At 43.2% G+C, this 16,018-nt stretch overlaps 1 protein-coding gene across 1 annotated transcript; it reads right to left on the bottom strand.

The window, feature by feature from the left end:
* Nucleotides 1–1,520: 1,520 nt before the first annotated feature.
* Nucleotides 1,521–15,714, bottom strand: TMED2 (transmembrane p24 trafficking protein 2). Its single transcript, XM_008005126.3, has 4 exons — nt 15,438–15,714; nt 13,252–13,444; nt 9,785–9,892; nt 1,521–3,052 (listed from the first exon to the last, which is right to left on the bottom strand). The coding sequence occupies exons 1-4, from the start codon at nt 15,615–15,617 to the stop codon at nt 2,928–2,930; spliced, it is 606 nt and encodes a 201-aa protein (XP_008003317.1). The 5' UTR covers nt 15,618–15,714; the 3' UTR covers nt 1,521–2,927.
* Between the last annotated feature and the right edge of the window lie 304 nt (nt 15,715–16,018).

Below are 16,018 nucleotides of genomic sequence, written 5' to 3'. Positions count from 1 at the left end.
TCCCTTACACTCCCTTACATTCCACTTGGACTTCTGAAATCACCTTCTCAGTGTTACCTTCCTTTCCGCATCACTGAAACTCCTACCCTCATTTATTTTCCCTTCTTAGCATTTACCATTATCTTTCTTGCTACACACACACACACACACACACACAAAACTTACTAGGTTCATCTCTGCCACCAAAATGTAAAACCCACACTAATGGGGTCTTTTCTCTATCTTCTTTATCCCAGGGACTATCACTGTAGCACACAGCAATCACTCAAATATTTGTGGGATCAATAAATGGGAATACAACTCATGCAGACTGCAGTCATCTCAAATTAAGTAAAAGACAACAGCCTAAAGCCACATTTTCAATGAAATGATCATCACATTCTCAAAACTCTTCGACAACTATTATAAAATGGGACTTCGGCCAGGCATGGTGGCTCATGTCTGCAATCACAACACTTTGGGAGGCTGAGGCAGGAGGATCACTTGAGCCCAGGAGAATGAGGCCAGCCTGGGCAACATACAGGAGACTCTGTCTCTATGAAAGTAATTTTTTAATTAGCTAGGCGTGGTGGTGCATGCCTGTGGTCCCAACTACTCGGGAGGCTCAGATGAGAGGATCACTTGAGAGGTTAAGGCTGCAGTGAGCCATGTTTGTGCCACTGCACTCCAGTCCAGGTAACAGAGCAAGACCCTGCTTTTAAAAAACAAAAGATGTAATCCCAGCTACTGGGAGAGCTGAGGTGGTAGGATCACTTGAGCCCAGGGGATTGAGGTCAGTGAGCAGAGATCAAGCCAACACACTTCAACCTGGGAATAGAGATCCTGTCTCCAAAAAAAGAAAAGGGGGGCATTTCACAGACAGTTCTGAAAGCAAAGGCACAGAGAAATTGCGTGTCTGTGTGTGTCTTCTGGGCTCTACTACCTACTAGTTTTCTGACCTTAGGACCCATTCCAAGCCTGTTTTCCTCCTCACTTCCAAAATGATTTTACCCAAGGTAATGGCAGTTTTGAAGCATGAATAAGACAGACCAAGTAAAGTGCTTAGTACTGGATCAAGACATTACACAGTACTCAATAAATCGTAGCTACTTTTATTACCAGCAGGCCGTTAGTTTCACAGAGGAAGGAGTTTCTACAGGTGGTGATCTAGTCTCTGGTTCCACCTTTCACTCTCTTACCTGTGGCCTTGGGCACATCATTTAATCTGTCTTTAAAGCTATTTCCCACATTCATAAACCACGTGGGCGAGTGAAAATAATTCAACCCTTTCTTTTTTCCCAAATAGAAAAATACTTGAGATTTTAGCACTGATCCATCAGAGAAGCCTCACTGGAAAACCTGTGCAGAAACGAAAACTTGGTACCGTTCACTATCCTCAAGCTGATAGAATTAAAAAGTAACAGACATAATAGGCATAAATACTCAGAAAACATGGACATGTCTCATGTCAAATAAGAACAGAAAGTTGGTGTGTAAAAAATGTGAATTAACTGTCAATATATAAAACACAGAATACTGACTGTTTTTAAAAAGAATTGTTTATTTACTGAACCTGGGGCATATTAGATACAACCAATTTTAAATTTACATATTTTAAGTCAATTTTGAAGTGTTTCACACACAAAAAAAAAACTGGTATGCAACAGTTGTCCTAAGGTGAAAGTCACCTCATTAATAAACTGTTGCAAGTGTTCTCACCCAAGGTGGAAAAATTGCTTATCCTGAACATGAAAACCTGTAACAAATTTAAATTAATTATATAAAACTCGTTACTTGTAGTCTTCCCCTTGCAAAGATCAAAAAAAAAAAAAATGTACAAGTAACTAATATATATCAGTCACAACATAATCCTGGATCATCCCCATACCGAAACCAGATGCTCTTTTAATTTTAAACCCATCATCAGAGAACAAGAGAAAGTCATTTCATTTTACACAAAACAAGATTCACATGTGCCAAAAAAGAAAGACCCAAGAAAAACAAAAACCCAAACCCTAATGCTGACACTGATGTTCAGTGCCCTAAACAGTGGCCCAAAGGCCACTGATCAAAAATAAAATAGTGGCTGTATATCACTGCAATGAAATCCAAGAGGCTTTAACCCTTTGGCATCAGAAATCTGGATTTTTCCAATTATGTAAATGTTTATTTCCTACATGCCAAGAGTGGGGGAAGTGAATGTGCCAGTGTGGAAAGAAAAAGAGCCACCACTCACTGGGACACCCAGAGAATTGGCTTTAACAGACAATTAGAAGGTTAGACAGAAACCCAAAAATGGTTATTAGCTGCTTGTGTCATCAATTTAAGTGGAGATGATTAAGTCCTAAGGTATAATGTAAAAATGTGTGCGGGAAAATGTATGCTGAGTCGTACTTTTAAAGCAAAAGAAGAAAATAAAGTATGAAAGTACCCAGCCTGGCAGCATACGCCCAAGTCAGAGAGCTCTGCCATTAGGATGGGCAGAAACCGTCAAGATTCATACTGTTGTTTCTCATAAGGACTCAACAAAATGAATCTGTAGTGACTTGAACCACAGACTGAGGGAATCCAAAGAACGCAGTCATTTTAGTAAAGTACTATCAGGCTTTGTGCTGATTTCCTGAACAAACTGCATTATATTAAGAAAACAAAAGTAAAAGAAGTAATAAAAACTATACTCCCATATTTCACTTACAGTGTCTGAGTTCCTGGAAGGACCTATATAATGGAGGCAGCATTCAAACAAGAAATTATGCCAATCAACTGTCAAATTTGCACTATAATTTTCCTAAAAAGGTGTTTTTCCCCCAATATCTATTCATCACAAAGAAACATAAATTGTGAATGTACAGTTCAGAAAATAAAAATGGAGAAACTAATGACATTATTATGACCAAGGTGTTTGGTAAACAGTGAATTCTGAGTTGGGATCATCAGGAAGAGGCTTTTTAAACAACCCTCCGGACTTCAAAAAATCTCTTCAGGTAGTAGATCTGTCCCAATGTCATGGCAACTAGAACAAGAGCTTCAAAGAAGGACCAAAGGACCACTCTGCTGTTTGTGTTGTCGTTGACTGTTGAGGACAAAACAAACAAACAAAATTTAACAATTCTCCCCCAAAAAACATAGGCATCATATTCTAGTCTTCACTCTGTGTGAAAGTAATATTGTGTACACCATTCATAGAATAGATGTTCCTCAAATTAAGATGGGGTTACATCCCAATAAACCCAGCTTACGTTGAAAATACCTAAGTCAAAAATATATTTAATACGCCTAACCTAGCAAACATCATAGCTTAGCCTAGCCTACCTAAAACATGATCAGAACACTTACATTAGCCTACAGTTGAGCAAAAGCATCTAATAACACAAAGATTATTTTATAATAAAGTGTTGTATATCTCATATAAGTTAAACTGCATTTTATTATTATTTTATATTTTATTTATCAAGTTAGTGAACACTGTACCGAAAGTAAAAAACAGAATGGTTGCATGGGTACTTGATGCTCAGTTTCTTCTGAATGCACATCAGAATTTCTTCTTTTGCACCATCATAAAGATGAAAATTTCTAAGTGAAGTCATTGTAACCTATGGGTCACCTATACTGTAAATACTTTTGTCTCTGAGCAACTCAACATACTCAGAAGCAAATTTTTTTTGTTTCCTCTGTTGCCCAGGCTGGAATGCCATGACACAATCATAGTTCACTGCAACCTTGAACTGGACTCAAACAATCCTGCCCAAGTTGGTCTTGAACTCCCAGCCTCAACTGATCCTCCTGCCTCAGCCTCCCAAAGTAGAAGCAAAGATTTTTAAAAGAAACCTTAAAGATTCACTGGGTACAGCCAAGTCCATTCTGCTTGTATACAGGGAGCAGAGAAGAAAAGGTGACTTGCCCAAGGTCATAATTCTAGGGTTAAAACCCAATCCAACCATCTTTCTCCCTCACCATTGAAACGTCCTATATTAGTATCCATTTTGCTGAATCAGAAAACTGACTTCTAAAAAAATTAAGGAATTATTTCAAAATCACCGTTATCCAAAATGCAATTATTTACAACATCAAAATATGGCAGTCTGAGTGTCTTTTTCCCCAAATATGTGACAAATATTTGTTCAGCACCTGTGTACTTGGCAATTGTTCTCAATGGAAGAGGTTACTCAGTTATATGGGTCAATACTGACAGTTACTACCAGACCATCAAATACAAGACAAACTATTCTCATCTGTCCTGCTCTCAAACTAAGGATTTGATCCTTAAAGTAAAATACACATCTATTCTATATTTATTTATTATACTCAATTTGTTTACATTCAAGTTTCTGATCAAATTCTTTTTATTTATTTATTTATTTATTTTGAGTCAGAGTCTCACTGTCGCCCAGGCTGGAGGGCAGTGGCGTGATCTCAGCTCACTGCAACCTCTGCCTCCTGGGTTCAAGTGATTCTGCTGTCTCAGCCTCCTGAGTAGCTGGGATTACAGGTGCTCAACATCATGCCCAGCTAGTTTTTGTATTTTTAGTAGAGACAGGACTTCACCATGTTGGCCAGGCTGGTTTTGAACTCTTAACCTCTGGTGATCCGCCTGCCTCAGCCTCCCAAAGTGCTGGGATTATAGGCATAAGCCACCAAGCCTGGCCAAATTCCTTTTATTTATTTTTTTTATTTATTTATTTATTTTTTTTTGAGACGGAGTCTCGCTCTGTCGCCCAGGCTGGAGTGCAGTGGCCCGATCTCAGCTCACTGCAAGCTCCGCCTCCCGGGTTCACGCCATTCTCCTGCCTCAGCCTCCCGAGTAGCTGGGACTACAGGCGCCCGCCACCGCGCCCGGCTAGTTTTTTGTATTTTTTAGTAGAGACGGGGTTTCACCATGTTAGCCAGGATGGTCTCGATCTCCTGACCTCGTGATCCGCCCGTCTCGGCCTCCCAAAGTGCTAGGATTACAGGCTTGAGCCACCGCGCCCGGCCGCTCCTTTTATTTTTAAATGTATTTTATTTTATTTTATTTTTTATGTTTTATGTTTTGACACAGAGTTTCACTCTTGTTGCCCAGACTGGAGTGCAATGATGCGATCTCAGCTCACTGCAACCTCCACCTCCTGGGTTCAAGCGATTCTCCTACCTCAGCCTCCCGAGTAGCTAGGATTACAGGCATGCACCACCACACCCGGCTAATTTTGTATTTTAGTAACGATGTGGTTTCTCCATGTTAGTCAGGCTGGTCTCGAACTCCCAACCTCAGGTGATCTGCCCACCTCAGCCTCCCAAAATGCTGGGATTATAGGCATGAGCCACCATGCCTGGCCAATTCATTTTATTTTTTAAAAAAACAGGGTCTCGTGTTGCCCAGGTTGGTCTCAAGCTCCTGACCTCAAGCAATCCTCCTGCCTCAGCCCCTGAAGCAGCTAAGACTACAGGGACAAGCCATCGTGTCCAACTCTCCAGTCAAATGCTAGAGCCTTAGCTTTTAAAAATTACTATGTAGGCCAGGCACAGTGGCTCATACCTGTAATCCCAGCACTTTGGGAGGTTGAGGTGGGTGGATCATGAGGTCAGGAGATTGAGACCATCCTGGATAACACTGTGAAACCCCGTCTCTACTAAAAATAGACGTGGTGGCGGGCACCTGTAGTCCCACCCACTTGGGAGGCTGAAGCAGGAGAATGGCATGAACCTGGGAGGTGGAGCTCACAGTGAGCCAAGACTGTGCCACTGCACTCCAGCCTGGGCAACAGAGCGAGACTCCATCTCAAAAAAAAATTTCTATGTAGTATTTTATTTTTCTGCAAATGGCCAACATTAAAAACAATTACACTATAATCCCAACACTTTGGGAGGCCAAGAGGATTGCTTCAGCTCAGGAGTCAGAGGCCAACCCTGGGCAATACGGAGAAACCCAGTCTCTACAATACCAAAAAAAAAAAAAATAGCCAGGTGTAGTGGCACACACCTGGACTTCCAGCTACTTGGGAGGCTGAGGCGGGAGGATCACTTGAGCCCAGGAGGTTGAGGATGCAGTGAGCTATCTTGTCACCACAGCACTACAGGCTGGGCAACAGAGTAAGACACTGTGTCTCTAAAAAGGAAATAGGGCTGGGTGCAGTGGCTCACGTCTGTAATACCAGCACTTTGGGAGGCCGAGGCAGGTGGAGCACAAGGTGAAGAGATCGAAACCATCCCGGCCAACGAGGTGAAACCCTGTCTCTACTGAAAATACAAAAATAAGCTGAGCTTAAAAATTTACTGGGTACAGCCAAGTCCATTCTGCTTGTATACAGGGAGCAGAGAAGAAAAGGTGACTTGCCCAAGGTCATAATTCTAGGGTTAAAACCCAACCCAACCATCTTTCTCCCTCACCATTGAAACGTCCTATATTAGTATCCATTTTGCTGAATCAGAAAACTGACTTCTAAAACAATTAAGGAATTATTTCAAAATCACAGTTATCCAAAATGCAATTATTTACAACGTCAAAATATGGTGGTGGTGTGCATCTGTAGTCCCAGCTACTCAGGAGGCTGAGGCAGGAGAATCGCTTGAACTCAGGAGGCGGAGATTGCAGTGAGCCGAGATCGCATCACTGCACTCCAGCCTGGGCGACAGAGCAAGACTCCATCTTAAAAAAAAAAACAAAAAACAGGAAAAAAAACAGAGTCTGATAAAAAGAAAAGAGGCCAGGCACAGTGGCTCATGCCTGTAATCCCAACACTTTGAAAGGCAGAGACGGGTGGATCACTCAAGCCCACGAGTTCAAGACCTAAGCAACTAAGCAACTTCTGGGTTCAAGTGATTCTCCTGTCTCAGCCTCCCAAGGAGCTGGGATTACATGTGCCCAGCTAATTTTTGTATTTTTAGTAGAGATGGGGTTTTACCATATTAGCCAGGCTGGTCTCTTGGCCAGGCTGGTCTCGAACTACTGACCTCGTGATTCGCCTGCCTCGGCCTCCCAAAGTGCTGGGATTACAGGCATGAGCCACTGCGCCCGGCCTAATTTTTGTATTTTTAGTAGAGACGGGGTTTCACCATGTTGGCCAGGCTGGTCTCAAACTCCTGACCTCAGGTGATCCTCCCGCCTCGACCTCCCAAAGAAAAATGCACCTTTAAGTTTAAATAGAACACACTGAAGCACAATAACATCAGAATGCAGTGACCTGGGACACTGTCCTCATGCCACTCATATATTAGCCTGATCTAGAAGCAACACGTTATTATTACAACACTGTAGTGAAAGGGTCTCATTATGTTCACTGCTGAGGAGTAGGTCCTATAGGAAGACTCGCAAAAACAAAACATTATGGGAACCATTTGCTTTGTAAATTTAAACTGAATACCTATAAATTCAATTGTAGACACTGCTAACACTTTTTATTTTATTTTATTTTTTTTTTGAGACGGAGTCTCGCTCTGTCGCCCAGGCTGGAGTGCAGTGGCCAGATCTCAGCTCACTGCAAGCTCCGCCTCCCGGGTTTACGCCATTCTCCTGCCTCAGCCTCCCGAGTAGCTGGGACTACAGGTGCCCACCACCTCGCCCAGCTAGGTTTTTTTTTGTATTTTTTAGTAGAGACGGGGTTTCACCGTGTTAGCCAGGATGGTCTCGATCTCCTGACCTCGTGATCCACCCGTCTCGGCCTCCCAAAGTGCTGGGATTACAGGCTTCAGCCACCGCGCCCAGCCTAACATTTCTAAATAAGAACACATAGCTCACTATTTGTGAAACAAATACAGGAGTATCTCCACTCAAATCATGGGTGAGAGAACAAGGTTGGACCCCCTAAAGACTGGAAGACATGTGCTTCCTCTGGCCACTGTGTTCCCAAGAACGTCTATAACTCGAAAGCCATCTGGTCTGAACCAGTTAAACTTGCGAAGTAGAGGAACTTGCCCTCTGACTTAGTTCTGTGCCCTTCCAACTCCAGACTAGGCTGGTCCCCATCTGGGAACAAGGTAACCAACACATGGGTCCCAACAAGGTAACAGGGAAAAAGTGAAGATTCCAACTGGTGATATTAAGAGTGGAGGCAATGAGAAAAAATTGTGAGGCAAGAGGTTCGAGTGCTTGTAGACAAGCCTTGGTCCATAACATGCCCCACTCCAGTCCTAAAACAAGTGGGGATGAGGGGAGTTCTCCAGGCTATTACATTTACACACCTTCCTGCCAACATAACCTGATGGCTGTGCTCTAGATCCTGAAGATTTGTTTCCATAAGTAGCAAGAACAGATTTAAGGATGGGAAGAACAGAAACCACATCTGGAAGAAATTCAAGCTGTGCTTATCTCTTTGAGTCACTCTTCACTCCCTACCCCAGTCTCAGAACAAAGATTCCTGACATAGAATCACTGCCCTTAAGACAAGAGCTTGCTCCCAAGCAATCCCCCGCCTCAGCCTCCTGAGTAGCTGGGACTACAGAGGTGCATCACTACGCCTTGCTCTCCTTTTTTCCTATTTTTTTTTTTTTTTTTTTTGAGATGGAGTCTCGCTCTGTCGCCAGGCCGGAGTACAATGGCATTATATCAGCTCACTGCAACCTTTGCCTCCCGGGTTCAAGCGAATTCTCCTGCCTCAGCCTCCTGAGTAGCTGGGACTACAGGTGCGTGCCACCACGCCCAGCTAATTTTTATAGTTTTAGTAGAGATGGGATTTCACCATGTTGGGCAGGATGGTCTCAATCTCTGGACCTTGTGATCCGCCCACGTCAGCCTCCCAAAGTGCAGGGATTACAGGTGTGAGCCACTGCCCCTGGCCACTTTGCTCTTTTATCATCTCCCCAAGAACTACCTGAAGGACGAAAACACCGAACAATGGTGTGGCTCTGAACCTAATCAATGGAATTGGTCTGTCTGTCAATATAGTACCTCTTAATTTTAAATGCAAAAGCCTAATGTTTAATGCTCTATCCAGTTCTAAACAGACTTTTGCAACCTAACACAAGATTTCAATCATCACTATTTCCACAGAAAAATACACTCCAAGTTCCCAACTTACAAACTTGAGGACCCAAGTTGATCTTCACCTGGTGACTTGCCTGTACTCATGTTTTGGTGTTTTCTATTCTAACTATAGTAAGCCTTCCATTGTAGTAAAAAGATTAAATCTCAGCATCTAGTATTAATCCCACTGGCATGTAAGTTTCAGGTATGTGATTAAAAACCAATGCAACACCCATTTTACAACACTTTTCCCTTCTGAGAAAACGATTAGCTTATTCCTTAGTTCACCATACATTTTTAAAAACCCAAACTTTTTTTTTTTTTTTTTTTTTTCCTGAGACAGAGTCTAGCTCTGTTGCCCAGGCTGGAGTGCAGTGGCCCAATCTCAGCTCACTGCAACCTCTGCCTCCTGGGTTCAAGTGATTCTCATGCCTCAGCCTCCCAAGTAGCTGGGACTATAGGTGCACGCCACCACAGCCAGCTAATTTTTTTATTTTTTGTAGAGACGGGGTTTTACCATGTTGGCCAGGCTGGTCTCGAACTCCCAAGCTCAGGTGATCCACCTGCCTCAGCCTTCCAAAGTGCTGGGATTACAGGTGTAAGCCACCACGCCCGGCCAGAAAACCAAACTCTTAAAAACTTGCACTAAATCTTAATAGCATTTTCTGGTTTAGAATGAATGTCCCAATAATAAACTACAAAGCTCCACACACGTGTATGCTCAAAAAATAGCTCGTGTAGGTACACTTTTAAAGCCAACGCTTTCACATAAAATTTGTGAAGTTTCCAAATGAGGAAAATACAAGCAAGCTGTTGAGTAAAACAATCTTCACCATCAGACGCTGCTGCAAAGTGACGGCATTCACTTACTGGCTCTGTGTATCCTCTCCCGGACTTCCATGTATTCCTGTTCGTGCTTTACAGCTGTCATCGCCACTGCTAGCTCATTGATCATTTCTTCTAGCTTGTTCTGGTGAGCTACAGAATAATTTGAAAACAACACACATTTGTCAATGTCTTTTTTTTTTTTTTTTTGAGACAGAGTCTCGTTCTGTTGCCCAAGCTGAAGTGCACTGGCGCTCAATCTCAGCTCACTGCAACCTCCGCCTGCCGGGTTGAAGTGATTCTCCTGCCTCAGCTCCGGAATAACAGACTACAGGCGCACGCTGCCACACCCAGCTAATTTTTGTAGTTTTAGTAGAGACGGGGTTTCACCATGTTGGTCAGGCTGGTCTTGAACTCCTGACCTCAGGTGATCCACCTGCCTTGGCCTCCCAAAATAGTGGAATTACAGGCATGAGCCACTGCGTCCAGCCATCTTTTTTTTTCAAGACAGGATCTCACTCTATCACCCAGGCTCAAGTACAGTGGTGCAATTATATAGCTCACTGTAACCTCAAATTCCTGGGCTCAAGCAATCCCCTGCCTCAGCCTCCTGAGTAGCTGGGACTACAGGGGTGCATCACTACGCCTGACTACCATTTTATTTTTATTTTTTAGAGACAGGGTCTCACTATGTTGCCTAGGCTGGGGCAATCTCTTTTTGAAAAATACTTATAAAATAACTTTTTTAAATCCTCAGAGAAGGCCTGCAAAAGAAGCTACTTTTGAAATGGTTCAAACATCAATTTGGACCACTGATATGAATCATGTCAATTTAATTCTCAAAGCATTTTTAAAAGTCCCTTCCCAGTAGAGAAACCTCTTTCAGGGTAGGAAACATACTATATAATGCTTACTAAGGAAAGGAAAACAACCCCAGAAAATTTCTTTTAATGAAATGTTGTTTCGTAAAGTTCACTATGCTATTAACTACGGAAAAGTAGTAAAACACTGAGGAGGGGGACTAAGAGCACAAATAAATACATGTATTTTAAAAATATAATCCTACAAATAACAAAATCTAAGAGTCATGTAACTCTAATATTAATTAAGGAGCAGCACCAAAACAGACTTTTAATCTCTATGAAGCTGAGCAGAGAAAAACATCAAAACGCTCTTAGGAAAATCCACACCAACTCAAACATTCTTCTTTGACAAAGTAATGATTTCACTATAGTGGGGAACAGCAGGCAATGTAAGTAGAGAGACAAGTCCTTAGTGGCACAAGTTTTCAACCAGGTATCCTCTTGAACCAAAAATACACACAAGGTACTGTTCTGAAGAGTAAGCATATGCTTTTAGGTAGTGCCACGTTATGAGAATGAACAGATAGGCAGGAGAGAAACAGCACCAGGAAACATTCCAGGGGAAAGAGGGATCTCTTCATCCCTGCCCAAGACTGGGTCTCTTCTGGGATTCCAGATTTTCACAGACAATCCCAAGTTTCTTAGGAGAAACCAAGGGCCTCTACCATTGAAGGCGGTTGAATTGGAATGTCAAACGGTCGCTCACTCGAAATTTCCCTTTGGAAGCCCCATGCACCACATGAAACCGACAGAGCAGGGTTCCTCAGCAGTGGCATTGTCGCCATTCTGGACCAAATGCTTTTCTACATTGTGGGACGCTGTCTGATGCACTGTAGGATATTTAGCAGCCTCCATGGCCTCCAGCCCTAGATGCCTGTAGCACCTACCCCCGTCTTCCAATAAAAAATGCCTCCAGATAATGCCAAATATCCCCTGGGGCAAAAAGATCATCCTCACTTGAGAACCACTGCTTTAGAGGAAGGCTTGATTTGACAGCTGCCATTCATTGACATTAACAAGCAAAAGCAAGAATTTTGGATATATGTTAAAAAATCATCTAAGAAGTTCAATATTCACATTCATCAACCAACATTTTCAAACTAAGTAGGATCAATCTCCAGAAAATAAACCAAAAAAGCCTTTCAGAACTCCTCATTCTCCCTGAAAATTAGTCAAGTCCTACTCTGTAAGTGGCCGTGAAAAATGAGCACAGGAATTACTAAGTAGCAGGACTCTCTAAACTCTATAGATTTCAAAATCTAACCAAACAACTCACCTTCTTGATGAGGTTAGCACTCTACTAATACTGAATATCTGGGACAAGTGTTATCATGCTAATAGGATACTATGAAATGTGTGAAACGAGACGACTAGCTTCAAAAACTCTGGCATGCACTGTGGGGAAAAAAAAAAACCACCACCAAATGTACTGGCTCCCAGAAAGCAATTTATCCAAAACCACCAAGAACCAATCAGGGTTTATTACTGGTAACCTGGGCAATGAATAATCTAACTGCAACATATGGCTAAAAGAACTTTTGTCTTTGTATCAACATATGGCTCCTAGAACTGCATTTCATATCTAACCAAGCTTCAGGTTAGGAAGTCTACAAAATACTTTCTACAAAGTCAAAGGCACCATTTGCTATGAGCTATGTTTAATTGGGACTATTGTCCCCTTATCATTGAATTTCCACTCTTTAGCACTCTTCTTAAAGAACAAAGAAGTTACTACTAAAATGTCAACAGTGTTTTCAGTGCTATTAGTTTAAAATAACCTAACCTATACTTCCTGTCAACCAAATAAAAAACCACCAAAAAATAATCAATCCAATTAGTTGTAGGGGTTTTTTAAGAGAAAAAACACTCTCATGCCAACAAACTGAGGTTAGAAAAAAGAAAGCAGAAATTAGACATTAGCAAACACGGATGCTGTCAAAAAGCAATCCACATACCGTCCCAGGTATCTCCACCACCTAAAGAAAAGTTAAGATATCTTAACACAAAAAGAACCAACAAAAAGTTTAGCTAAACTAGTCATGTATACAAATGAGCAAATAAAGTATATGCCAGGATTAGCAAATAAACAGAAAAAATAACCCAAGACACAAGGAACCTACATGCTCACAAGAGCACAAAATGACTAAGAAAACCTGTTAGAACAAATGTAAAGAACAAAAAAATCCCAGCACTTCAGGAGGCCGAGGCGGGTGGATCACCTTAAGTCAGGAGTTTGAGACCAGCCTGTCCAACATGGTGAAACCCCGTCTCTACTAAAAATACAAAAATTAGCCAGGCATGGTGCTGTACACCTGATGCTACTTGGGAGGCTGAGGCAGGAGAATCACTTGAATCCAGGAGGCAGAGGTTGCAGTGAGCCAAGATCAAGCCATTGCACTCCAGCCTGGGCAAAAGAGCAAGACTCCATCTCAAAAAAAATAAATAAAAGAAAAATGAAGAACAAAAAAACAAACACTAGCCTCAAGAAACTTTTTTATTAATTAGGAGACTTGCAAAAAATAAAAAGCATATTTCACAAAAAGTTTTTGGTTAAGAAATTTTTAAAAATGCCACTCAGATGGGTAAAAATGTGTAGAACTAAAATTAGCTCTTGGAACGTGATATAAATACTCTGAATGTTCATCTCACCTTCTGTTTCCATGTCTTGTCCTTTTGGAGCCTCCCCAATATCAATGGTGAACATTACTATTTTTGGAGTCATGGTGGACATCCGGTTACTGAAACAAAATTTGTATGTTCCGTCCATGTGAGCAGCAAATGTGTATTTCCCACTGGATTCTCTGTCTCCTTTGTAAATTCCTTTGTTATCTGGTCCTGTAATCTGGAGGCAAGAGAGAAATGCATAAAATGTCATAAAAGATTTAGTCATAGACTTTATAAGTAATGTCTAATGGCAGTAAGAAATTCACCAAGAATATGGCTGGGCATGGTGGCTCACGCCTGTAATCCCAGTACTTTGGGAGGCTGAGGCGGGCCGATCACTTGAGGTCAGGAGTTCAAGACCAGCCTGGCCAATATGGTAAAACTCCGTCTCTACTAAAAATACAGAATTAGTTGGGCGTGGTGGCGCCCACCTGTATTCCCAGCTACTCAGAAGGCTGAGGCAGGAGTATCGCTTGAACCCGAGAGGCAGAGTTTGCAGTGAGTTGAGATCGTGCCATTGCACTCCAGCATGAGCAACAGAGCGAGACTTTGTCCAAAAAAAAAAAAAAAGAAATTCACCAAGAATATGTAACTTTCACTTAGCTCCACTTCGGTGATAATAACCATTTGGTCTGCAATTCTCCCACTTTATAAAACAAGGGTTGACTTAATGGCTCTCTAAAACACCTTTCAGTTCTGACATTTATGTCTTATTTATCCTTACTAAACCCCTAGACAGAAAGCTCACCTGAAATGTGGTCTCTAACTGGCCTAATATCAGCAACAAACATGCAACCGTGACTGACAGCAAAACTCAAGATAAAACAAATATCTTTAAAATGAAGAATGTCTGCATCACCAACAAACATGCAACTGTGACTGACAGTAAAACTCAAAAGAAATCTCTTTAAAATGAAGAATTCCTGCATCCCTGGTTGACGTCTTGACTGCAACCTCATGAGATATTCCAAGCCAGAACCACCCAGCTAAGCCTCTCCATAATTCCTGGCCACAGAAACCACGAGATAATAAACGTTTGTTTTTTAAAATATAAACAAAATGAGTGTTTATCAAATTTCAAGGTTTTCCAGATTACTGCTGAACAGTGAAGGAATTCTGCTTTATCTGAGATGCCTGAAGGCTTAGGAGAAAGGACTAGCCGCGAAATGAGAAGACCCAAACTCTCATCCCAGTCTGCTACAAATCAGTTGTTAGGCTGTGGTCAAGCCAGTCGCTCTTTCAAAGTCCATGTCACTCGCATAACTTCGAGACTGGAATAGTTGATCGCTAAATTCCCAGCTAAGTCTAAGAGTTTCTCCTTTCCGTTATCCCCTTATTTTTGGATTTCACTTGTATTGTGTAACTTGTGCCCAGCCCTACTGAGTACACTGTCAAATAGAAACTTCTTAGACTCAATTAGTCATGCCAGCAGATGAATTAAAATAAAAATTAGCGACACCTCATTCTTTTGGTTTACAAAACACGGGTGGAGATTTAGGGACTGCTGGTTTCTTAATTTCCTGTTTTCTCCTGCTACTTCACTGCACTGCTTACTCCTAAAACGCATGATCCAACTCCCCATCTCTCTTAGGCAGAGGAGACTAAACGAGGTAGCTGGATATTTGTCTAAGAGTAGAACCTTAAGGTTGTTTCTATGAAAAATAAACACGACGCGAAAGGATCCCTAGCATTCAATAGCTTTTTAATCCTCAATCGATTTAAATCTATTTTTTGGAAAAGTTTCCGTGCCATGTTCCAGCATTAATCCGTAACACGAAGGAAAACAGGTGCTAATTGGATCGAGACCCGCCACCAGCTAACAGCGACTGAGAAGCGCCTATGGGGCCCGGGGTGACACGCGGCGCCTGATTCACAAAGCTCGGCGAGAGGTTCCAACAGGAACCCGTCGTTCAAGGAGAGAAACCAAAGCAACCAATCATGCCGAAGGAGCCCCCAGGGAATCCCGGAATCCGGGCAAGTCGCGGGAAAAGGGGCCGTTAGGAGGTCGCCGTGGCCGGGGCGGGGCGGGGGGGTGGCGGCCTGGGCTTCTCCAGGACTCGGACAGCGACTTCTAAGCCCGCTCCCCAAGCAGGCTCCGCGCCGGCCCCACGTGCCACCAATCCCGGAGCGGCCACGCGACCAAGCCTCGGCCGCGGGCATCTCGCCCGCACCTCCACGTCGATGTCCAGGAAGCCGCCCTCCGCCACCTCGAAGATGAGGCCCATCTTGGTGCCCGAGGTGACCCGCTCAAAGAAGCACTCCTCAGCATGCGCGTCGATGCTAACGAAATAGCCCGAGACCGTAGCCAGGAGAGCGGCCAGGAGCACCAGCAGTTCAGCAAGCGTCACCATGGTGGGGCTGAGGCCGAAGCCAGGACCCGGACTGCGGCCTCCAGAGCCGCCGCCGTCGCCGCCCCGCTGCCTTCTCAGCCACCGCCGCCTAAGCTCCGCCCCTTCCGCCTGCGCCACTAGTGGGGGCTGATGCGGGCGCAGCGGATTGGCGGGCGCCGGCAGCTGCCACGTAAAGGACGCATGGCAGCCGCCGAGGGACAAGCGACTCTGAGCGGCCCGAGCCTGGACGGCGGCTCCGAAGGACCAAAATCTTTCCCTAGTCCTTTCGCGTCAAAGCTAAAGTTCATGTGGACTTCCCAGGAAAATGACAGTGTCCAGAAGCCTCTGCAGTGCTCTCTTAGGATTGTCCAGGACGATGGCGAAAGATTTGCAGGCAGCAATAGGAGTTGAGAGAATGTGCG

This window comes from Chlorocebus sabaeus, chromosome 11 (genome assembly GCF_047675955.1).
Source record: "Chlorocebus sabaeus isolate Y175 chromosome 11, mChlSab1.0.hap1, whole genome shotgun sequence".
NCBI classification, from domain to species: Eukaryota; Metazoa; Chordata; class Mammalia; order Primates; family Cercopithecidae; genus Chlorocebus; species Chlorocebus sabaeus.
This window is presented reverse-complemented; position numbering and strand designations above follow the sequence as displayed.

What these genes read in the sequence shown, in the direction of transcription:
- TMED2 (XM_008005126.3), bottom strand. Translation starts at nt 15,617, where the DNA reads ATGGTGACGCTTGCTGAACTGCTGGTGCTCCTGGCCGCTCTCCTGGCT. An exon ending in TCCTGGACATCGACGTGGAG is followed by an intron (nt 13,445 to 15,437) that starts GTGCGGGCGAGA and finishes TCTTGCCTCCAG; the next exon opens with ATTACAGGACCAGATAACAA. An exon ending in GGAGAGGATACACAGAGCCA is followed by an intron (nt 3,053 to 9,784) that starts GTAAGTGAATGC and finishes TGTCCTCAACAG; the next exon opens with TCAACGACAACACAAACAGC.